This window comes from Corythoichthys intestinalis, chromosome 18 (assembly GCF_030265065.1).
Source record: "Corythoichthys intestinalis isolate RoL2023-P3 chromosome 18, ASM3026506v1, whole genome shotgun sequence".
NCBI classification, from domain to species: domain Eukaryota; kingdom Metazoa; phylum Chordata; class Actinopteri; order Syngnathiformes; family Syngnathidae; genus Corythoichthys; species Corythoichthys intestinalis.
In genome coordinates this window covers 46,989,797-47,016,716 of record NC_080412.1, presented here as the reverse complement: position 1 = coordinate 47,016,716, position 26,920 = coordinate 46,989,797, and the positions used below count along the sequence as shown (strand labels likewise).

The window sequence follows — 26,920 nt, the reverse complement described above, 5'->3', positions numbered from 1 at the left end:
CGCTGCGGGTTCTGGTCCCCATTAACCGCGAAAAACGAGGGATCTCTGTTTATACAAAAGTTATGTACATTCAAACAACTTGTAAGAGGTACAATATAATATTTTTCAAGCCTTTAAAAAAAAGATCCAATAATTTTTTTAATATAACACAGCGTATCATGATAAAAATGTTTAAAGTTTGGTGTTTGGTCGCTGTATTTTAACTCCTCTCTCTAACGGTCATTTACCGCCTAAATATGGCTGCCGTGGCACGCACGCAAGGAAGTCAAAGCTAGGAGGGCGGTGCGTTCGCGCTCATTCAAGAAACGACTCCCTCATTGGTTCAGAAGGGATGTTTGCACTGCTTTTGCCCTATCCAAACCGTTAATATTAATGACGTTATACCAAAGATGTTCAAAAAGAAGAGATCCAATTTTGTCTGACGTACCCGGTCCTTAACTGAAGATAAATTCACGTGCATTAACTTTCCTGTTGTTTATTGAATATAAATACACATAAAGTGAATAAATGACAGTATCGATGTATTCCAGACTTCATAGATATCGTAGGGGTTGACCCCAACAATTTACGATCCAACAGTGTTACTCTTGGCGCGGGTAAGATCTTCAACATTACCCATAATTCTTTTGTAACGTATGACCTGTCTCTGGCCTTGTGCAGCGTTTCAGGTAGCAGGACGGTGTGCGGGCGTACGGGTGGCGTGAGGGTTCGGCAACCAAGTAGTTCTAGTGCACCAGCTGACAGGTCGCCAATTGAAGTAGGCATTGTTAAGGGTGAAGTTGTCACAATGCTCAAATGTAGAACCGCGTGGAGAAAGCTTGCTCCTCTTGCCAGAGCCTCTTCAACATTGTGTCGGCAGAATGTGAGAAGGACAGGTAAACGCGTTTGCCTCATTATCATTAAATGGCCTAACCAGCTAATTGACGGTACGTGTTATTATTAATGTGTCACCCCCCCCCCCCCCCCCCCCCCGGGCAACACGTAAAGCGACTTTTAGTACAAGTGTGACCTTCAATTCACCGGTAAAAAGCTAACGGAGCCAACAAGCGAACGGTGATATTGCCTGAAGTCCATTGCAATTGAATAGTTTGAGCCCCTGCGTGCGCCTGATTAAAAATGTCACAATTAAAAAATAAACCAAAATAACGAACGTGTAGCAATTTGTGTATAATTTAGTCTATGTCCTGTGTTTCAAATCATATTTTCGCTACAATATCGTCTTCATAGAAGCAAATATTTTGAGTATCAGTGTGTATACAGTGATCCCTCGTTATTTGCGGTCAATGGGGACCAGAACCCTCTGCGCTAGGTGAAAAACCGCAAAGTAACATCCTCCCCACAGAAAAAAAAAATTGTTTTTGTTTTTGTTTTGCATGTTCAATGTATTTATTCAGATTTAGCATTGGAAAGAGATACCTATAAGTCGTGTTTTTTTCCCTTCACTTTTTTCCCTCAAAGTATATTTAAAAAAACTTTAATATGTCTATATCATTTTTAATAAATGGCTCTTAAGCCATAGACTTCATAATGGTATTGACTGGTCTGATCGGTCATGCACAGTGCCTCGCATTCAAGTAGGGGGCCGCCCACATCAAGAGGATCACAAACGCACTCAGCTATCAAATGCATGGCAAGATCAAACCTTAACGCCTGTCAATCATCGGCAACTTTAACAAGCAACTCCAGTGCACTGCCTGACCAAGAAAAACAGCAGGAGGGCGAGTAAGAGACTACGTGATCAGATCGGGACAGCCAGCGCTATGAAATACTGTATTTATTGATGTATTTTTGTAATTGAAAACAAAAAATCTGCGATGGATTGAGGGCGCGAAGTTTGAAGCATAAAGTAGCTGTAAGCTATTCGTAAAGTATGTAGAATTGCAATTTAAAACAAAAAAATTAGGGTTGTTCCGAGCATGTTTTTTTGCTCCCGATCCGATACCGATCGTTTTAGTTTGAGTATTTGCCGATCCCGATATTTCCCGATCCGATTGCTTTTTTTTTTTTTTGATCCCGATTAATTTCCATTCCCGATAATTTTTCCCGATCATATACATTTTGGCAATGCATTAAGGAAAAAAATGAATAAAACTTTGTGAGTGCGACAATAAATGGCAGGGGAGGATGTTTCTTGTTATTATGAACCAATCTTTAAACCAAAACTAAAGACTCTGTATGAGTGTAAGATATTTTGTCTGTATTGTTTAAATACAATTAGAAAACAATTTAATTAATATATATATATATATATATATACTGTATATATATTATAAAAAGGCATGTCTGATATTTTTTTGCCGATTCCGATGCTGCTCCCTGTTAAGACCAACATAAGCTAAATTTTTGTTTGAGCTAATGTTTTTTTACAATGCATTAGTAATTTAGTTTATAGGAATATTCACCTGTTTTTGTGGGAATGTGTATCTTAACCATTTGTTCAGAACATTGTTAAAAAAATAAAATAAAAATAAAAACTAAAACACGATAGCATTTTATAGCATTTAAGCTAGCGGACTTTTGCTATTTAAGTTAGCCAATTGTTCTTTTGTTGTCCATAGATCCTCATTTAAAAAAAAAAAAAATATCGTTTGAGGCCCAGCTTAGGTATTTTTCATGTTCCTTATCCGATTACTTGATTATTCGACCTAACTAGTTCATCGATTAATCGACAACAAAAACAATCGTTAGCTGCAGCCCTACTCTTGTGTTTTCAGGTTTGCACAATGGCAGAATACCCGCAGCTCACATGGCAACGGGGCCAACGGGGGGCGGCAGGGAAAACCAGGTGTACGCCCTCCTGGTTGGGGTGACCTGTCTTGGTGGAGCCATATACGTGAGTGAGCTGCAGATATAAAAATATAATGCTGTTGTACATGGTAAAGGTGTCGCATTCAAGTTGAAAAGGGGTGTGTAGACTTTATGTATTTACTGTATGAGCCTTAGATGTTTATCCTGCTTATTTGTTCATCATGCCAGTTAGTAAAATACCTTATTTGCCAATGATTTTTCCAGCTATTTAGCGCAATATACGTGAACGACGTCTGCTTTTTCCAGGCGTACAGAACTGTTAAAGGAGACAAGCGAAGATATCTGGAACGTATTGAAGAAATCTCATCTCGACCACATAAACGCACCGAAGAAGCAACCGCTAGCGTCCACGTAGAAGCTACTGGTCAGAATATTTGATAATTTTTTGTTTGTTTGTTTATTGTTTTACTTACTTATGAGTAATACTTGATTCATTCTTTCTATTTTTGTAGCTACAGAGGCCATTGAGACAGAAGGTGAGTGATTACAAACAAGCAAGAGAACAGCTTGTTGAAAGAACACATCTCTGAAATTGTCAGTCAAAACATAACGCTTTTGATAAATGAGTCCATTATATTTGGTTTTCGCTCAGCTGTTCCCAAGCCCGAACCTGAAGTCGCACCTTCGTCTGAAGAACCGAGCCCTCCCGTGCCTGATGCTGAGACCGCAACTTCGAGCGAGACGACCGAACCTCTGCAAGGTTATTTTCAGACTTCACTAATTATTTCTCTGAGTCAACTGGGGTCTCATGTAGACAAAAAAAACCCCCAAATTAAAACAAATTAAAAAAAAAAAAAAAACTTTATTCACAACAAATATACAAAATAGAGTGAGCGATTCATACAGCTAAAACATGGTACCTGCGGGTTATTAAAAGTATTAAAAAAAGCATTGAATTTAGTTTTCACGTCTTGCCGCGTGGAAGGAATCGCAGTAAGCTGTAGTGTTCATCTAGTGACGGTGACAACCTACGTCATCACCTAGAGCAGGGGTAGTGCTGCAACGATTATTTGATTTAACTTGAGTATTCGATTCGAGAAAAAAAAAAATCGATCAATGAGGCCATCTTATTTGGTTTTCGCTCAGCTGTTCCAGAGTCCGAACCTGAAGTCGCACCTTCGTCAGAAGAACCGAGCCCTCCCGTGCCTGATGTTGAGACCGCAGCTTCGAGCGAGACAACCGAAGCTCTACAAGGTTATTTTCAGCAATTTAAAAAAAAGTAGCTATATTATTATTATTATTATTTTTTTTTTAAACTTTATTCACAACAAATATACAAAATGTGTTGCGATTCATAAAGCTAGAAAAATTACACACACACCCACAAAAAAATAAGATAAATACATAAAAGTGTCGGGGTAATTTTTCCACACAAGCTGTATTTTTTGAGAAGTCTCTTGGTCTTCATAGCCTTGGCGTTCCAAGAAAAACTTAAATCGTGCACGTATAAAGAAAACTAATTTCTAAAAACATGAACATTTTGTCTTTGATTGACATATTTTCCACAACAAATGTGGAATTTTGCCAAGATTAAGATAACCAAACCCGAATAAAGCGGTAGATGATGGATGGATTTATAACATTTGTCTATTTCTAGTTCTTCAAGGTTGGAAAGGCCAAACAAAGTACATGTAAAAACTTTTTCAATGACTGCTCAACTTCGAAGTTGATCAAATTGTTCAGGTCAACCCAAAAAATAACAAAACAGATGGTAAACGTTTTCCTCTGCCATTGCAAAAAAAAAAAAGTATCAATATTCATTTTAAAGAGATAGTTTCCAAACCTGCAGCGTACTCACTGTCTCCCTTTGAAGAAGTCCTCTCAAACAATGGTTTGAGGCTTCAAAAGGTTTATAATCCGTCATGAATTACATCATAAACTCAAATAACATTTGCAAATAAATTGTGACACCAACTGGCCGATATAAGTAATGCAATTTAATGCATCTTCCAGAACTTCAAATTCACCCAAGGTTATATGGATGGTGATTAGGGCTGTCAAAATTATCGCGTTAACGGGCGGTAATTAATTTTTTAAATGAATCACGTTAAAATATTTGACGCAATTAACGCACATGCCCCACTCAAACAGATTAAAATGACAGCAAAGTGAAATGTCCACTTGTTGTGTTTTTTGGAGTTTTGTCGTCCTCTGCTGCACTTGGGTGCGACTGATTTTATAGGCTTCAGCACCCATGAGCATTGCGTATGTAATTATTGACATCAACAATGGCGGGCTGCAAGTTTATTTTTTGATTGAAAATTTTACAAATTTTATTAAAACGAAAAGATTAAGAGGGGTTTTAATATAAAATTTCTATAACTTGTACTAATATTTATCTTTTAAGAACTACAAGTCTTTCTATCCATGGATCGCTTTAACTGAATGTTAATAATGTTAATGCCATCTTGTTGATTTTATTGTTATAAAAAAACAAATACAGTACTTATGTACCTTATGTTGAATGTATATATCCCTCTTGTGTCTTATCTTTCCATTCCAACAATAATTTACAGAAAAATATGGCATATTTTATGGATGGTTTGAATTGCGATTAATTACGAGTAATTTTTAAGCTGTAATTAACTCGATTAAAAATTTTAATCATTTGACACCCCTAGTTTAAACTTTTTTATAAATATTAAAATGTCAAAATGTTCCTTCTAAAAATGACCTATACAGTTAGAAAACTGGTGATAGCTTAGCTTCATGCATTTTCCCTATGTTTTAATTGACAGCAATATACATTCATTATTAGAGGTGTGCGAAATTTCCGATTCTTAGAGTATTGGCGATTTGGCCGTGGAAGATTCGAGAACGATTCACAAACATCCAAATCCCAAATTATTGAAATATGCTAAGTAAAGCAGAACTAAAACACAGTCAGCACGATCTTTGGGACGCAATGGGGAAGGGACCAAGAGTAAACATCATGCTCAACTCATGCCGCCAGATAAAAAAAAAACAACCCAATAATACCTGACTGCGGCTGACAGCCGCTACAAACTAGGACCACATTAGGCTACGGTAGATATCACATGTACTGTATATACTGTAGAAGTAGATGCGAATTGACAGACTCGGAGGCGTTAGCACATGTGTAGAAAACTAGATGCGAAATGAAAGACTCGTTAGTAAACAGCCGCCATCTTTCAGCAGAATTCTCAGGAAGGCTCTGTTGTAACAAACCAAATTAACTTTTTATCTTAAATACTCCTAAATCTGCAAAATCTTGACTTGAATCTATCTTTAAATGAAACTGTTTTAAAACTTTCACATGTTAAAAATAGACAGAAGGGGAATGATGGAATAACGGGAGCAATTTTAACAACTTAAATGGTTGATTCACAACATTAAATGAATTGAATGTAGTTTAAAGCTGCTGATCGAGAATGGAGACTTGAGTATTTTATTTACTCTTTTGAACTGTTAACGCGATACTGAAATCATTTTTTTTTTTACCATTTTTGTAACTAATGTGCGAAACATTAAAAGCAGCTAATAGCTGAGGGTGGGGCCATCAATAATCAATTTATAACCAAATCGTAGCTTCTGAATCGTAATCAAATCGTTAGGTGCCCCAAAATTCCCACCTCTATTCAATATACACTGACTGTACAAATGGTATTTCCATATTAAATAGAAGATTTATTCATGAGCCCTCAGAATGCTTTATGCAATTACCCCAAGTGTACTGCATGATTTACTAATTCTGTTGCATGATTTGTTTTTGTTTTTTTTGTTTAAGTTGTTATATTCTGTGTTGTCCCCCCTTTATACTGACTTTTTGGGTTGTTTACCCTTGTGGTGTTGCCGTGACCTAGTAAATGATCCTTTCACAGATGCACTGTCTTTGCTTTTCTCCACTCACAGATTTTTGTGAATGTGTCTAGGTAGATTTGGTATGCGGATATCAACTGTAACTTGTGGTGTCATACTTTTGTATGTTTTCGTTTTGGCATAGCTGGAAGTTGCGCTTCCAATTGGACAACTACTGCATTTGGATTAATTGGCTTTTTAAAGAAAATGTTTCATATCACATTTAGGAAGTAGTTTCCTCGAAGTCAGCAGCCTCCGGCTATGATTCATTAAACAATGCATGCTCAGCAGGTGAACCAATGCATGAGTTCTCGTGGTCTTCCCTATTAAAAACTAGTCTTAGATTGTAAGTGTAAACTCACGCTCCGAATGACCCTCACAGCAGATGAGCCTGTTTTAGAAGCGGCACCAGAAGAAGCGCCTGCTGCGCCGCTAGTTGATGAGGGTAAGAGGCCTTATATGAGTTCATACCAAAAATGCAGACCACACGGTCAAATACGTCGAATCTTAGTGATAACAAATGTTACCGATACGCTAGCAGAACCCTCCCCTCCGTCTGAGCCCGGCCCAGCCGAACAAACCGAACCGATCCCGCCGCCTGTCGCGGAGAGCGGTAAGCGCCCCCGGGAACCGTGACCAAATCTTTGACATTTGATTTTGGTCTGAACCGCTTCTGTCGCTCCGGCTACACGAACAGAACCCGCGCTAGCCGAAAGCCCCGCTCCGGAACCGTCTGAGCCGCAAGCCGAAGTTGCGGCCGAGAGCGGTAAGACTCGATTCCGGCGCCATTTAGAACGGGAATGGGCGCAGTTGCCGAGATGCTTTTTGACCATTTCATTGATTTTCTCTAACAGTAATTTTTTTTTAGTCCACAGGGTTCTTTCTCATCAGCTTCTAACATGTTGCTCATCACCGTTCTATAATAATATTTCTTTCTTTCTGCCATGCAAGCTGCAGGACTGGTCCCTGCACAGCCCTCGCCCATGCTCCCGTCACACGTGCCGTACCTCCTCATTGGCGGAGGGACCGCCTCCTTCGCCGCTGCCCGCTCAATTCGAGCCAGAGACCCCGGCGCCCGCGTGAGTTTGCCCTCTGCCTGCCTCACATAGCCGTTATCCGTCAATTAAAGCATGAACGTTCACAAACAGGTTTTGATTGTGACGGATGAGCCGGACCTCCCCTACATGAGACCGCCTCTGTCCAAAGAACTGTGGTTCTCAGATGACCCCGCGGTGACAGATACACTACGCTTTAAGCAGTGGAACGGAAAAGAACGAAGGTATCTCGGCATGAAATGTAAATTGAGGTTAATATACAGTGGTATGAAAAAGTATCTGAACCTTTTGGAATTTCTGCATAAAATCACCAAATGTGATCTGATCTTTGTCAAAATCACACAGATGAAAAAAACAGTGTTTGCTTTAACTAAAACCACCCAAACACTTATAGGTTTTCATACTAATGAGGATAGTACGCAAACAATGACAAAAGGGGGGAAAAATAATTAAGTGAACCCTCTGCGTAAGGAGACTTAAAGAGCAATTGAAACCAATTTTTACCAAACAACTTAAGTCAGGTGTGTGCCATCACATTTAATATTTTGTGGCCTCCCTTTGGCATCAATAACTTCAACCAGACGCTTCCTGTAGCTACAGATCAGTCTGGCACGTCTATCTTGGCCCATTCTTCTCTACAAAACTGCCGTAATTAGTCAGATTCCTGGGATGTCTGGCATGAATCGCTGTCTTTAGGCATGCCAAAGCATCTCAGTGGGGTTCAAGTCTGGACTTGGCCACTCCAGAACGTGTATTTTGTTCTTCTGAAACCATTCTGAAGTTGATTTACTTCTGTGTTTTGGATCATTGTCTTGTTGCAGTATCAATCCCCTTTTTAGCTTCTACTGTCTGACAGACGGCCTCGGGTTTTCCTGCAAAATTTTTGAAATCATTTTTCCATGAATGATTGCAAGTTGTCCAGGCCCTAAGGTAGCAAAACAGCCCGAAATCATGATGCTCCCTCCACCATGTTTCACGGTGGGGATGAGGTGTTGATGTTGGCGAGCTGTTCCTTTTTTCCTCCAAACATGACGTTGTGTGTTACTCTAAAACAATTGAACTTTGGTTTCATCAGTCCAGAAAATATTTTTTATTTTGGGGTAGCGTGACTCAGTGGTAGAGTCGTTGTCCCCCAACCCAGAGGTTGTGGGGCCAATTCTCCGCCCTGATAAACTCGTCTACACTAAGTGTCCTTGAGCAAGACACTGAACCCCACGTTGCTCCTGGTGCTGCGCCGCCAGTAGGTAGATGGCGAGATAGTGTAAAGCGCTTTGAGCGCCTTCAAAAGTGGAAAAGCGCTGTATAAATATAACACCATTTACCATTTTGCCAAAACGTCTGTGGAGTGTCCAAGTGCCTTTTTGCAAACATTAAAGGAGCAACAATGTTTTTTTTTTTTTTTTTTTTTAGACAGCAGTGGCTTCCTCTGTGGAGTCCTCCCATGAACACCATTCTTGGCCATATAGTTGATGTGTGTATATTTGACTGTGCCAGACATTTTAGTGACACTCTAGGGTTCTCTTTTACCACTCTGAGTATTCTGCGCTGAACTGTTGGCGTCATCTTTGGTGGACAGCCAATCCTTGGGAGAGAAGCAGCAGTACTCTCTCCATTTGTAGACAACTTCTCTGACCGTCGATTGATGAACATCCAGACTTTTAGAGATGGTTTTGTATCCTCTTCCAGCTTTGTACAAATCAACAATCCTTGATCGCAGGTCTTCAGACAGCTCTATTGACCGAGCCGTGATGCACGTCAGACAATGCTCCTAGTCAAGACAGTTCTTACCAGGTGTGTGTTTTATAGTGGGCAGGGCAGCTTTAAACCACTCATCAGTGATTGGGCACACACCTGACTTAAGTTGTTTGGTAAAAATTGGTTTCAATTGCTCTTTAAGTCTCCTTACGCAGAGGGTTCACTTACTTATTTTTCGTCCTTCAGTCATTGTTTGCATGCTATCATTAAAATATGAAAACCTATAAATGTTTGGGTGGTTTTAGTTTAAGCAGACACTGTTTTTACATCTGTGTGATTTTGACAAAGATCAGATCACATTTGATGGTGAGTTTAATCAGAAATGTGAGAAATTCCAAAAGGTTCAGATACTTTTTCATACCATGGTATCTACACTTCCACTTTTCAAATCCAGACTCAAAACACACCTGTTTACCCTTTCTTATCTACTGTGATCCCTAGCTCTGTTCTATCTTTACCTCTTAATTTTTCATTTACTTTTATCCTGTTTTTATTCAAAATTTACAATTGTTTTGTTGTTATTGTGATTCAATCTTTCTTGTGAAGCGTATTTGTGTGGCTTGAAAAGCGCTCTAGAAATGTATTATTATTTCGACATTTTGTCAACAACAATGACAGCAATGGCGTGTCGCAAACAACACGTCTTTTGCTCTTTAATATTCATGATGTTAGCATTTCTTGCTAGGCGGGTCAACCTCATGTTTGTCCCTAATAGTAAATGCATGGAAATAGTGTACGGACGAGATGTTTACAGAGCTAAACCTACCAATTGTGTCTGAAAATGATGTCCCTGGTGCCAAATTCACTGTTAAAGATGTGGAAGAACATACAAATGTTCAGTTTCTCCTGTTTCAACAATCTATCCTTTACCACCATATGCCCCGTCTTTCTTATATATTATATCCTCTGGTTGTCATACGTCTCTGATCGTTCTTGGGGGCAATTTATCTTGCTATTTTTGTGTAGCGATAAATAAATGCTACTCGGTGACAGCCAACGAACACTTTTAATTTTTTCATTAATAACAAATCTTAATTCCATAATTTATTTACACTTCCCCCTTACTAAAGTAGATTTTTTTTTTACAACCGAAAAGGTAACAACAGTGGCAGTCAGATACCATTTAAACTTTTTTCAGGTCATTCATTGTCAGACAGAAGCAGCACGGTAAAACGCCGTGCGAAAAAATAAGTAAAAATATCAAAATAGCTTACCTCTTAGGGGCAGGATTGTCAGTCTTTAGGACCAAGGCCCCCAACAAAATGTTCAATGCATATGAAGGTGAATGGCTTCACCTTGCTGGCGTTAAACTGGTCTTTTGGTTGATCCATTCTTCACATTTTTTGGTTTCGGGAAACTTATGAAGAAAACTTCCTTCATATGTCGTAATGTCTAGTCGTTTCTATAAGTTCCATAGCAGCAGTGTTTACTCGGCATGTTGTTTTTGAAAGAACGGCAGAAAACAAGCAGTAATAAAGTTGCATGGGAGGGCGTGTCTATGTTGACCCACTTCCGGGTTAAGATGGCGACGTCACGGTCTAAAAATAGCATTCGTGCAGTACGCCATTGACATGAACTCTCCTTTTCTACAGCATTTACTTCCAGCCATCATCGTTCTATATTCCTCCAGAGGAACTGAGTAATGCGGAAAATGGGGGAGTGGCCGTGCTTACTGGGAAAAAGGTTTGTTTTTTTGTTGTTGTTGTTGTTTTTATTTTTTGGGGGGTGGTGGGGGGGGGTGCAGTGTGCATGAAAATTAAAAGATATCACTGCAATTAATTCATTCCAGGTGGTCCACATGGACGTGAGGGGAAACAAAGTCAAACTAGACGACGACACAGAGGTTTCCTACGACAAGTGCTTGATTGCCACTGGTACGTCACGTCGCAAAAGTCCACCGAGCAACTGTTTGCACTGCGTAAAAGCTAACTCCAAGTCATCTAAGGTGGCGTTCCGAGAAATTTGCAAGTCATCGACCGAGCAGAAGAGGAGGTGAAGAAGAGGACAACTTTATTCCGTAAGGTCGGTCTTTGCTCATCAGAGGAATCGATGTAAAGCGTACGACTAAGGTGCATTTCTACCACGCCAGATTGAAGACTTCAGATCCTTGGATAAAGTCTCCAGGAACATTAAGTCCATCACCGTCATTGGAGGCGGCTTCTTGGGCAGCGAGCTAGCCTGCGCCCTTGGCAGGAGATGTAAGATGTAACGGTTTAAAAAATAAAAGCAAAGTTATACCACAGACTTCATAATATATTGACGGGACACAGGACGTGGGGCCGATTCATAGGGGCCTATCTCCGTCAAAGCTGACCTAGTGGAAACGCAGACCAAGAGCGTTTTCCGTTGAAAATTCTTGTGAAAAAATACTTAAATCCCTGATTTTTTTTTTAAATAGATACGACTGTAAAACAGTCTTCATTCTTGGTTAAAAGCCAAAACTGGGCAGTTAGCATTTATTTTACGAAAATATGTCGAATGTGATGCTAGTCCGTAAGCCGATGTGGCGGCACACTTATCACAACAGAGCTTTTTACGTAGAAAATTCTTATGAATAAATCTCCAAATTCTTTATAGATATGAATGCAAAACTAGGCCTGTCGCAATAACAAATTTTAGTCAGTGATATTTGCCTCATAAATTATTGCCGATAGGTGATATTATTGCCAGTGTTTTTTTTTTCTTTTAAACCAATTCAACCACAAATATACTAACAATACATCCTAATAAATCACCTATTCAAATGCCATACATTGTTATTCTTAAACACAAATTACATTAAAAATTTGAATATAAAAAACACACAATCCATAATGGGTCATTTTTAAGCTAGTTAAGTGCAGAATATGAAATAGGTGAGAAACCCAATGTCATTTTTGTTGTCTGCCAATTAGAGCCCATTAAAAGTCACATTGTCCTGCAAAGTACGCATATTAACAAATTTGAAGCCAAATTATTATCATTTATTACATCATGTTATCATTGCCGATCAGATTTGTCATAATGGGTGTCATTTTAAATCTATTCTTAGTGTTGAATCCAAAGTATGTGAGATTTCCTCCAGAAATCTGAACAGGACGTGCTTTTATTTTGAAATGTTCACCGGAAGTACGTTTGCCGAGTCACCTTCCGTACGCTTTACACTCAGTAAAACAAAAACAAAGTGCACTTCGCTATTCGTCACGCATGTGGCGTCAGTAATTGTTTTTTTGTTTTTTTTTTCTTTCGCTCGCATCGTTTGCAAATGCTGTAATCCAGCGATTTTTCATGTTTGAAGTGTCACCTTTTAAGCGCAATTTTGTGTTGTGGAGAAGACTGCCAATGTTTTATAGCAGGCTAAATTGGTTAGTACATAATTTTTTTCATTAGCTTCAATGTGACAGTGCTGCCAATGTTTAGTATTGATGTGTTTCCTTATTTTGTATGTCTGAACTTTAATTCTATGGCATGTCCGACAGGCTTACATAAAACAGCCTCGATTCTTGGTTAAAAGCAAAAAAACGGGCTGTTTACATTTATTTTACGTAAATATGTCGAATGTGATGCTAGTCTTTTGGCTAAGCCTTAGCACCACAAAGAGCTTTTTACAATGAAAAATCTTGTGAATAAATGCCTAAATCCCTGAATTCTATATAGATATGGACGTAAAACAGTCTCGATTCTTTGTTAAAAGAGCAAAGAACTGGGCAGTTAGCATTTATTTTACGTAAATGTTGCGAAGTATAATGCCAATGCTGTAGCAGCTAATTTCTCCCATTGATTTTTTTCACAACGTTTTAAAATGCACGCATGGTACGAAAAATATAATAATTATCTTGAATCCTTGAACAAATCATGCCTGAGACCATCCTTCCTGTTTGTATGCGGTACAGCTTTTGTACTTTTTCAATCTAAATTCGATGTTAGATCGCTGCGTGCGTGTTTGAGACTAATTCCTCTTGATGCTAGGTGTGGGCAAGTCCCCTACCCCAAGGCTTGGCGCAGTGTCCGTGTCCTGTCAATATATTATGAAGTCTATGGTTATACTGACAGGGGTTTTAATAACTCCTGTTTCAGCTCAGGATTCCGGTCTGGAGGTGATTCAGATGTTCCCCGAGAGAGGCAACATGGGAAAAGTTCTTCCGGAGTATCTCAGCAACTGGACCACGGACAAAGTTAAAAAAGGTGTGTCTTTGTTTTTCTTTGAAAATCACTGGCGCCAGTGCATTCTTTTTCCTTATTTAGATGACACTCTCAATCTGATCTAGAGGGTGTAAAAGTCATCTCAGAAGCTCTAGTCAAATCTGTGACCTGCAAAGACGATCAGTTAGAAATAAAACTAAAGGACGGTCGATCGGTAAGTCCACTGGAATTCAGAGAAGGCTTCATAAAAACGCGATTCTCAAGCGTGCGTGTTGCCGTAGGTAAAAACGGATCACATCGTCGCCGCCGTCGGCCTGGAGCCCAACGTTGACCTGGCCAAGTCGGCCGGCCTGGAGGTGGACTCGGACTTTGGTGGCTATCGAGTCAATGCGGAGCTGCAAGCTCGCTCCAACATTTGGGTGGTAGGTTAATATTTGAAAACCAATAAACTAGAGCTGTCCGGACTAGTCGACAGTCGACGTCATTGATTACGTAAATCCGTCGAAGAGCACAACATCCCGCCGACGGTTAATGAAGGGTTAAAAAAATATATGCGTGGAATGTTCAGAATGTCGGACGCTATGTATGCAAGCGGGGAAAGCGGCGCAAAGCCACAAAAGCGCACCAGAGTGTCCAAAACATTGACTTATTTCTAAGAAACAAAGAAGATACACTCTTGTGTCCTGTCTCTTCAGTGCCAAGCTTGGCTGCACGCCGGCCGTGAATAAATACCTAAAGCGCCGTCACCCAGTTTGTAAGTCCATCTAACTAACTAACGACATGTTTTATTGAAGTTGCTAAGCCTGTCACGATATACAATGAGTCTATTTATCGCACGACAAATAAAAATGAGGGTGGTAATTTTCACGGCTGCCTCTTATTGCTGCGCGCGTGCGTGCATACGTGGGTGCGTGCGTGCTGATGGCATATGAGACTCCAGTTCCTTTCTCTTATCAACACGCTGTAGAATTAAAGTTCAGACATACAAAATAAGAAAACACATCTGTATTAAACACTGTAACGTTAAGACTGCTACACTGAGGTGAATGGGGGGGAAAAGGCAACCTACTTTAGCCTGCTATTGGCAGTCTCATGAAAGCAAACTTTCGGTTAAAAGGTGACACTTCAAACATGAAAAATCGCTGGTTAACACAATTTGCAAATGAGAAAAATGACCAAAAAAATCTATTACTGACACTACATGCAATGACAAAAAGTGTTGTTTTTTTTTTTTTTGCGGAGTGTAAAGCGGAAGTTAACGGTTTAGCGAACGTACTTCTGGTGAACATTTCAAAATAAAAGCGTGTCATGTTCGTCATATACATAGCGATTTCTGGAGTTAATCCCACAGACATCAGAATTCAGATTCTACACTAAGAATACCTTTAAAATGACACCCTTTATGAAAAATCTGATTGGCAATGAATAATTATTATAATTATTATAATACTATTATATTTAGTACTATACTAAAATATTAATGCTAGTTTTTTTTTTAAAGAATTGTTTGAATCATGTTGGAAAGGCGAAGTCAGTGTTCTGAATGTGTTTACATTCCATTCTTTTGCACTAGTTAATTCTATCAGCATTTGAACTCATTGTTTATTTGTGATTTATTATTGTTATTTACATGTTTATTTGTGCTTTAATAAATAATTTAAGTGTTTCAATATGTTTTTGTGAATTGATAAGCGTCAACAAAAATTGCATTGCTAAATTAAAAAAAAAAAATTTTTTTTTTTTTTTTAATTATTAGTTGACTAATCGTAAAAATAGTCTGCTGACTAATCGGGAGAAAATTAGTCATTTGGGACAGCCCTACAATAAACTACTCGTTAATACCGTATTGGCCCGATTATAAGACGGTGTTTTTTGCATTGAAATAAGACTGAAAAAGTGGGGGTCGTCTTATATTCGCGGTCTAGACATTATACCCATTCACGACGCTAGATGGCGCCAGATATCATTGAAGCGATGTTCTGTCATGAAAAATCTCAGCGACTCTCAAGTTTAACCAGTTTGCATTATTTTATTGCAATGTTTTTCCTTATTCAGATTTATTTCAAGACTACAGTTAGACTTCACTTTGATAGTTAATGCAGTTATTGCAATTTTGTTGTTTTATCACAATAGATTGGTTTATTTACATTTCAAAAACCAGAAGCCATTCATTTACGAATGTGATTGCACTTTAGTTTACATATTTAAATGTTTAGATATTAAGATTTGAATGAGGCAAAATAATATGATTTTTCTCTCAAATATATTTTTATAATCATTTGTTTTAGATGTACTGTAATTATTTTCTGTATAAAAATGAATTTGGTGTTCAAAAAGTCTTTTTTTAAACTTGAGTCTTGAAAAAGAGGGGTTCGTCTTATAATCAGGGCCATCTTGTATTCGTGCTAATACGGTAGTTATTCAATTAAAAAGAGGGAAAAAGTGGACTTAATCGTGAAGCTCTACAGCATAGATTTTGACATTAGTGTTTTTTTTTTTGTTTGTTTGTTTTAAGAGTAAAATGTTAAAATGTTGCCCGATTCAGGCGGGAGATGCCGCGTGCTTCTACGACATCAGGCTGGGCCGTAGACGAGTGGAGCATCACGATCACGCTGTTGTCAGTGGCAGACTGGCGGGGGAGAACATGACGGGAGCCAACAAACCTTATTGGCATCAGTCCATGTTCTGGTGCGTAGTTGCAATTGCAAAAAGTCAATCTCATTGGCTGCCACGGTTCTTCTCTCCTATTGAATGATTGCGTCTCCACGTTGTATAACAGGAGCGACTTGGGTCCCGACGTAGGATACGAAGCCATCGGGATTGTGGATAGCAGTTTGCCCACCGTCGGGGTCTTTGCCAAAGCCACAGCCAAGGATACACCAAAAGCTGCCACGGAGGAGTCTGGTAAGAGCAGGAAACAAATGTCTTAGTCGCGTTGCCCGCAATCAGAGGTGGTTAGAATAGCCAAGAATTTGACGCAAGTAAGAGTAGTGTTACTCCTAATTAATATTACAAAAGTAAAAGTAGTCATTCAAAAATGTACTCAAATACAAGTAAAAAAGTATTTGTTGAAAAGAATACCCCAGTACCGAGTAACATTGTAATTGCTTACAATGTCAGTTTTTTTTCTTCAAATAATGGCATACAGGCATTTCCCCTAGGATTTTTTGAAGCGAAGCTGCGGTGGTGGCCTGCATCGGAGTCGGACCGCCTCACCATGTTGTGCCACGGCAAAATTGCGTCATATCATGACAAATAATTTTTTTTTTTCACGTTTTGTTTCCGAAGAAGAACCATAACAAAGATCTATTTGAAATATTTCATTAGCCAGGCTAATGTCATAGCTCCCAGCTACGGTACATGTACATAAAATGCGTAGCTGATTACAGCTACATTACCCTACGTAATAATACGACTTTTTTTCCTTTTAGCAATAGTAGTACAGTGGTACCTCTACATACGATCGCTTCGACACACGAACTTTTCGACATCCGACGTAAAATTTGACTCGCCATTTGTTTCTACATCCGACGACATGCTCGAAATACGACGACAATGGCAGCACCGCAGACGAATGCACGGCGGATTTTCTTGTGTGACAAATCAACACTGGTTTCAGAAAAGGTTGGTACAGGTGGTGAAACAAGGAAAAAGTTGACGCTTACCTTCTAAATGAAGGTGCAAATGACAGAAAAATATGAGCGTAGGGTGGGCATCCGTGAAATGGCTCAACAATACATCTCCACGGTCCTCCTCCGACCATCGTTCGCCAGTCTTTATAAGTTAAGCTGACAATTCTTATTGTGGTAACATCTCCAGAGAAATCGCCAACTTCGCCACGTTTTTATCATTTATTTCACAACTTATTCAAAACAAAAACACCTTCTGTCTGCCGCAATTGACGGTGTTCTCAAGAAAACATTCAAAGTGAAAGTGAAACTCAAGCTCACCGGTCTGTCTCTGGCACGTCAGCCCCGCGGTGCGTTCAGGGTCAGCAAAAAAACGTCCGCCACATTAGAACTCGATTCGTTACATTAATACAGGAATTATTATTATTATTATTATTATTATTCCGATTTTGATTTATAATTTATTTGTTTTGCTATGTGTAATTGCCATTTGTAATAGTACCAGCAGTATTTTTTGAGGATTTAGTGAAGGTTTTTGGGCTGTGGAGCGAATTCATGGAATTATAATGTATTCCTATGGGAAAATCCTGCTCGACATACGACCATTTCGACTTACAAACAAGGTCCTGGAACGGATTAACTTCGTATGTAGAGGTACCACTGTACTTATATCTCGTAGTCCTTATTTTTTCTTTTATTTGGCCCTAATATGTACTACATTACCACAACAATACTAGTCCTTCTGTGGACCAATGGCATAGGTTTGCATCAGGACGTTAGGGACATAACACTCGGAACTTTTCAGGATGCTCAAATTGCATATTATTTGCATTATATGGCGGGGATTGGTAGAGTAGTTATCCCCCACCCCAGAGGCCGTGGGTTCGATTCTCTGCCCTGATGAACTCGCCTAAGTATCCTTGAGCAAGATACTGAACCCCACATTTCTCCTGGTGCTGCATCACCAGTAGGTAGATGGCGATGTAGTGTAAAGCGCTTTGAGCACCTTGAAAGGTGGAAAAGCGCTGTACAAGTATCTTACCATTATATAATGAGTTCAGTTATAGAGGTCATTTAGATTGTCTTCACATATTTTGTAAGGATAGATTTGACCCTACCATTAATAAGTGAATGACTTTCATTACGTTCAGACTTACAATGACACCATTTTTTCCCCTTCAAACGCACGTTTGATTGGCTGATGACTAGTTAAATTCCCTTGTTTTCAGTGTAAATCTAATAGAAATAAGTTAAATTATCTGCCAGTGATTCAAGTAAATTTTACTCAGATTTCTTGAAATAGGAAAAACAGCTATCTGAAAATTAGAGATGGGAATCGAAATCCGATTCCAATTCCGAACCGGTTCCTAGTGTTTCGAGGCCTCAACATCACAATGAAAAAGCCTTAACGATCCCTTTAACGATTCCTAAAGACGCATATTGCGTCGTGACTGTCTTGTTGTCCAGACACATCAAACTAGCATGGTGCCAAGAACCACCCGCTCCAAAGTTTGGCTACACTTCACCAGGAAAGAGGGTGAAAATGAAAGGTTACGATGGTTTAGCACGAGCATTGCAGCCGTAAACATAACAATGACAGCACGTAGGTTCAAACGCTCAAAAGTGTGTCTTCACTTCACGAGGAAAAATTACAACAAAACGACTTGCAGTCATTGCAAGGTGGAGATAACTGCATCGGGACGGAATAGACTGCACTGTCCTCACCGAGACAGCATACAGCTAGCTAAACTCCGAAATGACGATACAGAAGACGTAGGTATAATTTGCTGACTTTATTCAACCATCACTTGAAGAGTGAAACTAAAAATAGAAATGAAACAAATCAATTTCGTCCCCAATAAAAAACAGGTTTGCATCAACGTAAATCAGCGATGATTAGCTGCTAATACAATAATAACAAAACGATTAGCTTGCGTTCGCTAGCATTAGCACATCGTTCAAACCACTACGCAACTGGATTTAAGTGTCCGATCGCGAGTGGAATCGCACAACAACAACACAAAAGATGATACATACAGGCGTTGCCTCTGTAGATATTTTACAAACATTAACAAAGAACGTAGGCTCGTAGCAGTGCTTCCCTCTCTCACTAACTCGCTCACTCGCTTGGATGCGGCATTTCTTCATGTGAGCGCATTCTTCTTCGTGTCAGGAAGCGCAAGGGCGCCCCCACTTGAGCGTGAAAGCACCATAAAAACTAAGAGGCATGCATTTCAATATACTTAAATGCTATAAAATGCAAACTTTTTTTTTAATGCTCTAAACTAGTGCTGCAACGATTAATCGATTAACTCGAGTAATTCAATCATTAAAAAAATTATTCGAATTCAATTTTTGCTGCTTCGAGTATTCCTTTAATGAGAGTGGCGTTGTAATGGTTTGTTTTGAAATTGTTTGCATTCAGTTTTATTGATTTGAGTGTGTACACTGCCCTCTAGTTGCAACAGTGAATATGAAGTCATTTAACATAGCTGAATCCAGCTCCTCCCTGTTTAGACAAACATAAGTTAATTTTTTGTTTAAGAAAATATGGTTTTTTTTATGCATTCGTAATTTAGTTTATAGGTATATTTAGCAGTTTTTTTTTTTTGTGGGAATACCTGTTTTCACCATTTGTTAGGAGCACTGTAAAAAATAAATAAAAGTTAGCATTTCAGCTAGTGGACTTTTGCTATGTAAGTTAGCCAATTGTTCTTTTGTTGTACTTAGATCCTCATCTATTCATTTATTTCATTGTACCCTTTGAGGCTCAGCTCTGGTGTTTTAATTTTCTATGTTTCTTATCCGATTACTCGATTATTCAAACTAACTTGTTCATCGATTAATCGACTACTAAAATAATCGATAGCTGCAGCCCTACTCTAAATAAATCGTTGAAACACACAAAAAAACGGCTAAATATACCTATTGACTAAATTACGAATGCATAAAAACGTATATTGGCTTTTGTTAGTTTTAACGGGGAGCAGCTGGATTCAGTCACGTTAGATGAGTTGTATCATATTCACTGTTGCCACTAGAGGGCAATCTATCCTCCCAAATCAATAAAACTAAATGCAAATACTTGAAGCAGCAAAATTTGATTCAAAGTTTTTTCCTACTTGAATTATTCGAGTTAATTGATTTATCGTTGCAGCACAACAGACGAAAGACACAATATTTCCAGTGCAATTCAAACATGTTTTCTGTAACCGGGAACACCCGATTAACACGATGCGCGTTGTGATATGGTGCCGCAGGAACCGGTATCCGCTCCGAGAGTGAAACGGAGGACGTGGCGTCAAACGCCGTGGCCTCCTCTGCCCCCGCGCCAGCCGTCACGCAGAAAGACGACTTCGGGAAAGGAGTCATCTTCTACCTTCGAGACAAAGTGGTGGTGGGCATCATCCTGTGGAACGTCTTCAACCGAATGCCCATCGCGAGAAAGGTCGGCGCTCTTTTTTCAGGTAAAAAAAAAAAAAAGTCAAGTTGACGAATTTCTTATTTGTAGATCATCAAGGACGGTGAGGAACACGCAGACCTGAATGAAGTCGCCAAGCTGTTTAACATCCACGAGGATTAGGACTTTTTAAGGCAATTGCAAATCAAGTAACATTTTGTCCAGATTTCTGTAAATTATTTCATTTCGTGGAATTATTTTCATACTACAGTTGAAATTGCAATTTGTTGAACATCATCCCTACTCCAGTTTGCCCCCTTCGCCCCGGTTTCTCTTAAAACATCCCGGTCACACAACAGCCGCTTGTTGGGAGAAAGACTGAAATAAAATCTATTTTTAAAAAATGGCCTTACTCCGTTTATCTTGCGCGACAGTAACGTGAGATGTGTCGTCCTTCGGGGTGCTTATACTATATGTGCACAAGTTGAACAAACGCGGTAGTGGGTCTCAACATCCTTCGTAAGCAATTACATCGGCATGTTTTTTTCAAGTCGTGCCGCCTTCAACAGTAGGCCAAAGCTTGGCCTACTTATGTTGTCTGGAGGTGAAAATGCTCGAAGAAGCGTAAACTCTTCTCTTTTGAGTTTCCCATTATTAGTAATACATCCCTGTTTACTCGTCACACACATTTCTTATTGTATTTGACGCTAAAGGCTCCGGAGCCAAGTGAGGCAGACGTGCGGCAATAACGGGCCGTCTCTTCATTACTTATTTATTTTACATGATCAAGTGGATGAATTGCTGAATGGAGCGATGAACATGAGCTTCCACATTTGTATTTACATTTTTTTTTTTTTTTTTTTTGTTCATTTCAAGACGCAGCCAGTAGGCCGGAAACATCTCTGAGATGGAAAATACTGATGTCCACAGTTACTGATGGAAGTAGCTTAGAGAGTCATTCAATAATTTAATTTTTTAAAAAGGTTTTTTTAATTATTTTTTTGAAAAAAATATAAAAGACAAGGAGTAACCCTTTACAGTGCTGGCTAAAAGTATTGACACTTGACACCCCTGTAATTCTGTCAGATAATGCTCAATTTTCCTAGAAAAAAATTGCAATTACAAATGCTTTGGTAGTAACATCTTCATTTATTTTGCTTGCAATGAAAAAACACAAAAGAGAATGAAAAAAAAATTAAATCATTATCATTTTACTTGGGCTGTCAAACGATTAAAATTTTTAATCGAGTTAATTACAGCTTAAAAATTGTAATTAATCGCAATTCAAACCATCTATAATATATGCCATATTTTTCTGTAAATTATTGTTGGAATGTAAAGATAAAACACAAGATGGATTTATACATTCAACATACGGTACATAAGTACTGTATTTGTTTATTATAACAATAAATCAACAAGATGGCGTTAACATTATTAACATTCTCTTAAAGCGATCCATGGATAGAAAACCTTAAAAGAAAAATGTTAGTACAAGTTATAGAAATGTTATAGTAAAGCCCCTCTTAATGTTTTCGTTTTAATAAAATTTGTTAAATTTTCAATCAAAACATAAACTAGTAGCCCACCATTGTTGATGTCAATAATTACACAATGCTCATGGGTGCTTAAGCCCATAAAATCAGTCGCAGCCAAGCGCCAGCAGTGGGTGACAAAACTCCAAAAAACAGAAGTAACTAGTAACATTGCACTGTGCTGTCATTTTAATCTGTTTGAGCGGGGCATGTGCGTTAATTGCGTCAAATATTTTAACGTGATTAATTAAAAAAATTAATTACCGCGCGTTAACGCGATAATTTTGACAGCCCTACATTTTACACAAAACTCCAAAAATAGGCCGGACAAAAGTATTGGCACCCTTCGAAAAATCGTGATGCTTCTCTAATTTGTGTCATAAACAGCACTTGTTACTTACCTTTTGGCACATAACAGGCCGTTAGCCAGCCAGCTAAAATGGATTAAAGTTGATTCAACCTCGGTCCTGTGTCCTTGTGTGGACCACATTGAGCATGGAGAAAAGAAAGAAGACCAAAGGACTGTCTGAGGACTTGAGAAGCAAACTTGTGAGAAAGCACGGGCAATCTCAAGGCTACAAGTCCCATCTCCAAAGATCTGAATGTTCCTGTGTCTACCCTGTGCAGTGTCATCAATACAGTGCCCTCCATAATTATTGGCACCCCTGGTTAAGATGTTTTTTAGCTTCAAATATTTTTTTATTCAAATAATATGGGACCTCAATGGAAAAAAGGGGAGAAAAATCCAACCTTCAACACAAGTGCATTTATTCAGTGGGGAAAAAAATCCCACACAAAGAAATAATTATTTGACATCAAATAATGTGTGTCACAATTATTAGTACCCCTGGTGTTAATACTTTGTACAACCCCCTTTTGCCAACAAAACACGCAAAGCACACGGTCCCAGTTGAAGCCTGGGACCGTGTGCTTTGGTCAGATGAGACCAAGATTGAGCTTTTTGGCAACAAACACTCTAAGTGGGTCTGGCGTGCCACGAAAGATGTGCATGCTGAAAAGCACCTCATACCCACTGTGAAGTATGGGGGTGGGTCAGTGATGCTGTGGGGCTGTTTCGCTTCCAAAGGCCCTGGGAACCTTGTTAGGGTGCATGGCATCATGAATGCTTTGAAATACTAGCACATTTTAAATCAAAATCTGTTGCCCTCTGCCCGAAAGCTGAAGATGGGTCGTCACTGGGTCTTTCAACAAGACAATGACCCTAAACATATGGCCAAATCTACACAGAAATGGTTCACTAGACACAAAATCAAGCTCCTCCCATGGCCATCTCAGTCCCCAGACCTTGTTTTGTTGGCAAAAGGACGTTGTACAAAGTATTAACACCAGGGGTGCTAATAATTGTGACACACATTATTTGATGTCAAATAATTCTTCATGTGGGATTTTTTCCCCCACTGAATAAATGCACTTGTATTAAAGGTTGGATTTTTCTTTTTTCCATTAATGTCCCATATTATTTGACAATTCCGTCACCTGGCGCAAGGTAGAATCCACCTTTCTCCATCCTTCCTCAGACCGAACCGTGAGTCCACTGAACCAGTTCTCGAGCCGAGCATCGACGCGGTCTTCCATTGCCTTGAATCGCACCGTTTGATCCGTGGTCAATTTGTTGACTTCCTTGAAAGCTGCCGTCTTGGAAACTTGCCGGTAGAGCAGGGCACCTCCTAAGCCAAGGAGAAAGAACCCCACGACTGTCACACCAAACAGCCAAATATCCTCGACATCTTCCACAGAAAGGACAGTAAGACATGCTGGCTTTCAGTGATCCCAAGAATCTCTCATGTATCCAGCGGCGAAGGTACCATCTGGGCTGGATGGTTTTCCTGGTGCACCGTGTCTTGTTGAAAAAAATCTTGTCAATTGCGCTGAGAGACCAACTAATCAGATCCATTTTCATATGAGGGACCAGCAAAAGTTGATCCACAGAGGAAATACAAAAAGCAGACAGACTAGACTGACGAAGATAGCAGCAGGAAGCAGGGAGGAAACACGTCCGGCCCCGTCGAAGGCCCGAAGAGAAAAAAAAGAATATATGTCAAATTTCCAAATATCGGCCTGACCCATGAAGGAATCTGACATGTTAGCCAGATTGCTGGAACTACGCCAGCCAAACCGCTGGACCCGCACTGGCGCAGCTCCAATGACCTGGGCCGGCGAAACTCCGACAACCCGGCCAGAAGGCCAAACTCCACACGTTCACCTTAGTCTTAACCCCCTGTAATGACTCCATTTTGAAAGCTGGAAAAAGGCTTCGAAGCACAAGTTGACAATTTATTCAGGTTGACAGAGATCATACAGCACAGAGGGATCCAGGCGAGGATTCAGGGTCACCATATCACAAGTCAACAAAAGGTTCCCGAGAAAAAAATGACGATTAGTTAAACATTATCTTTTTGAAGGCTCTCGCGGGGTGGGCTGTGGGCCGAAGAAGGGAGTGTTTGGGCGTTGTTTCAGATACAGTGCCTTGCAAAAGTATTCGGCCCCCTTGAACGTTGCAACCTTTCGCCACATTTCAGGCTTCAAACATAAAGATATAAAATTTTAATTTTTTGTCAAGAATCAACAACAAGTGGGACACAATCGTGAAGTGGAACAACATTTATTGGATAATTTAAACTTTTTTAACAAATAAAAAACTGAAAAGTGGGGCGTGCAATATTATTCGGCCCCCTTGCGTTAATACTTTGTAGCGCCACCTTTTGCTCCAATTACAGCTGCAAGTCGCTTGGGATATGTTTCTATCAGTTTTGCACATCGAGAGACTGACATTCTTGCCCATTCTTCCTTGCAAAACAGCTCGAGCTCAGTGAGGTTGGATGGAGAGTGTTTGTGAACAGCAGTCTTCAGCTCTTTCCACAGATTCTCCATTGGATTCAGGTCTGGACTTTGACTTGGCCATTCTAACACCTGGATACATTTATTTTTGAACCATTCCATTGTAGATTTGGCTTTTATGTTTTGGATCATTGTCCTGTTGGAAGATAAATCTCCATCCCAGTCTCAGGTCTTGTGCAGATACCAACAGGTTTTCTTCCAGAATGTTCCTGTATTTGGCTGCATCCATCTTCCCGTCAATTTTAACCATCTTCCCTGTCCCTGCTGAAGAAAAGCAGGCCCAAACCATGATGCTGCCACCAACATGTTTGACAGTGGGGATGGTGTGTTCAGGGTGAAGAGCTGTGTTGCTTTTACGCCAAACATATCGTTTTGCATTGTGGCCAAAAAGTTCAATTTTGGTTTCATCTGACCAGAGCACCTTCTTCCACATGTTTGGTGTGTCTCCCAGGTGGCTTGTGGCAAACTTTAAACGAGACTTTTTATGGATATCTTTGAGAAATGGCTTTCTTCTTGCCACTCTTCCATAAAGGCCAGATTTGTGCAGTAGTGTACGACTGATTGTTGTCCTATGGACAGACTCTCCCACCTCAGCTGTAGATCTCTGCAGTTCATCCAGAGTGATCATGGGCCTCTTGGCTGCATCTCTGATCAGTTTTCTCCTTGTTTGAGAAGAAAGTTTGGAAGGACGGCCGGGTCTTGGTAGATTTGCAGTGGTCTGATGCTCCTTCCATTTCAATATGATGGCTTGCACAGTGCTCCTTGAGATGTTTAAAGCTTGGGAAATCTTTTTGTATCCAAATCCGGCTTTAAACTTCTCCACAACAGTATCTCGGACCTGCCTGGTGTGTTCCTTGGTTTTCATAATGCTCTCTGCACTTTAAACAGAACCCTGAGACTATCACAGAGCAGGTGCATTTATACGGAGACTTGATTACACACACGTGGATTCTATTTATCATCATCGGTCATTTAGGACAACACTGGATCATTCAGTGATCCTCACTGAACTTCTGGAGTGAGTTTGCTGCACTGAAAGTAAAGGGGCCGAATAATATTGCACGCCCCACTTTTAAGTTTTTTATTTGTTAAAAAAGTTTAAATCATCCAATAAATGTTGTTCCACTTCACGATTGTGTCCCACTTGTTGTTGATTCTTGACAAAAAAATTAAATTGCATATCTTTATGTTTGAAGCCTGAAATGTGGCGAAAGGTTGCAAGATTCAAGGGGGCTGAATACTTTTGCAAGGCACTGTAACTGTCTGTTTGTGGATTGGACAGGAGGATTCGGGAGTTACTGTTGTCAGGGCAACGAGGGTTGTGGATTTTGCCACCTTGGCGTCAAAGGGGCTCTTGGAGTCTTATCAGTCGTGTTATCAGTCGGATATCGGGCGTTCTCTGATGTTCCTTGTGTTGGGACCGGGCATCCCGCCATTTATTCTAGACCGTCCGGGAGAACTGATTGCGAGATTTGGTGATGCAGACGTGGGCTTGTCAGCGTCAATCTTGCTCAGTCAGTTGCACTTAAGCACACATTGGGGTTCCGTGTTAAGAAGGTGTCCTGTATCTCTTATGCCCTATGTCAAATATATTCTTCTGTTTTCCTTAAACTATGGTATAAGTGCTATTTATTTTATATTGGGCGTGTTAGAGTAATACAAAAAGTCAAACAGTAATTACCAGAAAAGATACTATTTTCTTTAGGAGTCTACGTGTGTTTTTAATAAGCGTGAGTTATTTTTCAAAAATTGGAACTAAAAATCATTTTTTTCAGTAGCATACTGAATATAGGTCAATAAACTTTCATAGAAAGACCAAATACTTGTGTTCCTCAATAGAAATGGTGGCTGTCTCTTTAAAAATTCTTGCTGTGGTTCCCTGAGCTTTCATATGGCCATGAAAAAGAGATAAAGTCAAGTCATTTCCACAAACACACA

At 39.6% G+C, this 26,920-nt stretch overlaps 1 protein-coding gene across 13 annotated transcripts; it reads left to right on the top strand.

Moving 5' to 3' along the window:
* Positions 1-430: 430 nt before the first annotated feature.
* aifm1 (apoptosis inducing factor mitochondrion associated 1) lies at positions 431-20,988 on the top strand. Of its 13 annotated transcripts, none has more exons than XM_057821680.1 (23): positions 431-596; positions 661-875; positions 2,715-2,833; positions 3,055-3,172; positions 3,267-3,284; positions 3,401-3,508; positions 3,895-4,002; positions 7,010-7,072; positions 7,166-7,240; positions 7,325-7,393; positions 7,579-7,706; positions 7,776-7,906; positions 11,030-11,120; positions 11,227-11,311; positions 11,383-11,459; positions 11,527-11,635; positions 13,494-13,601; positions 13,685-13,773; positions 13,841-13,981; positions 16,105-16,247; positions 16,339-16,463; positions 20,449-20,636; positions 20,700-20,988. In XM_057821680.1, the coding sequence occupies exons 2-23, from the start codon at positions 788-790 to the stop codon at positions 20,769-20,771; spliced, it is 2,253 nt and encodes a 750-aa protein (XP_057677663.1). In that variant the 5' UTR covers positions 431-596; positions 661-787; the 3' UTR covers positions 20,772-20,988. The 13 variants fall into 13 exon arrangements, with proteins under 13 accessions (XP_057677663.1, XP_057677669.1, XP_057677661.1 ...); XM_057821678.1 differs by having other exon boundaries at positions 432-596; positions 3,261-3,284; positions 7,169-7,240; positions 20,700-20,987; XM_057821679.1 differs by having other exon boundaries at positions 432-596; positions 3,261-3,284; positions 7,585-7,706; positions 20,700-20,987.
* Positions 20,989-26,920: the final 5,932 nt, after the last annotated feature.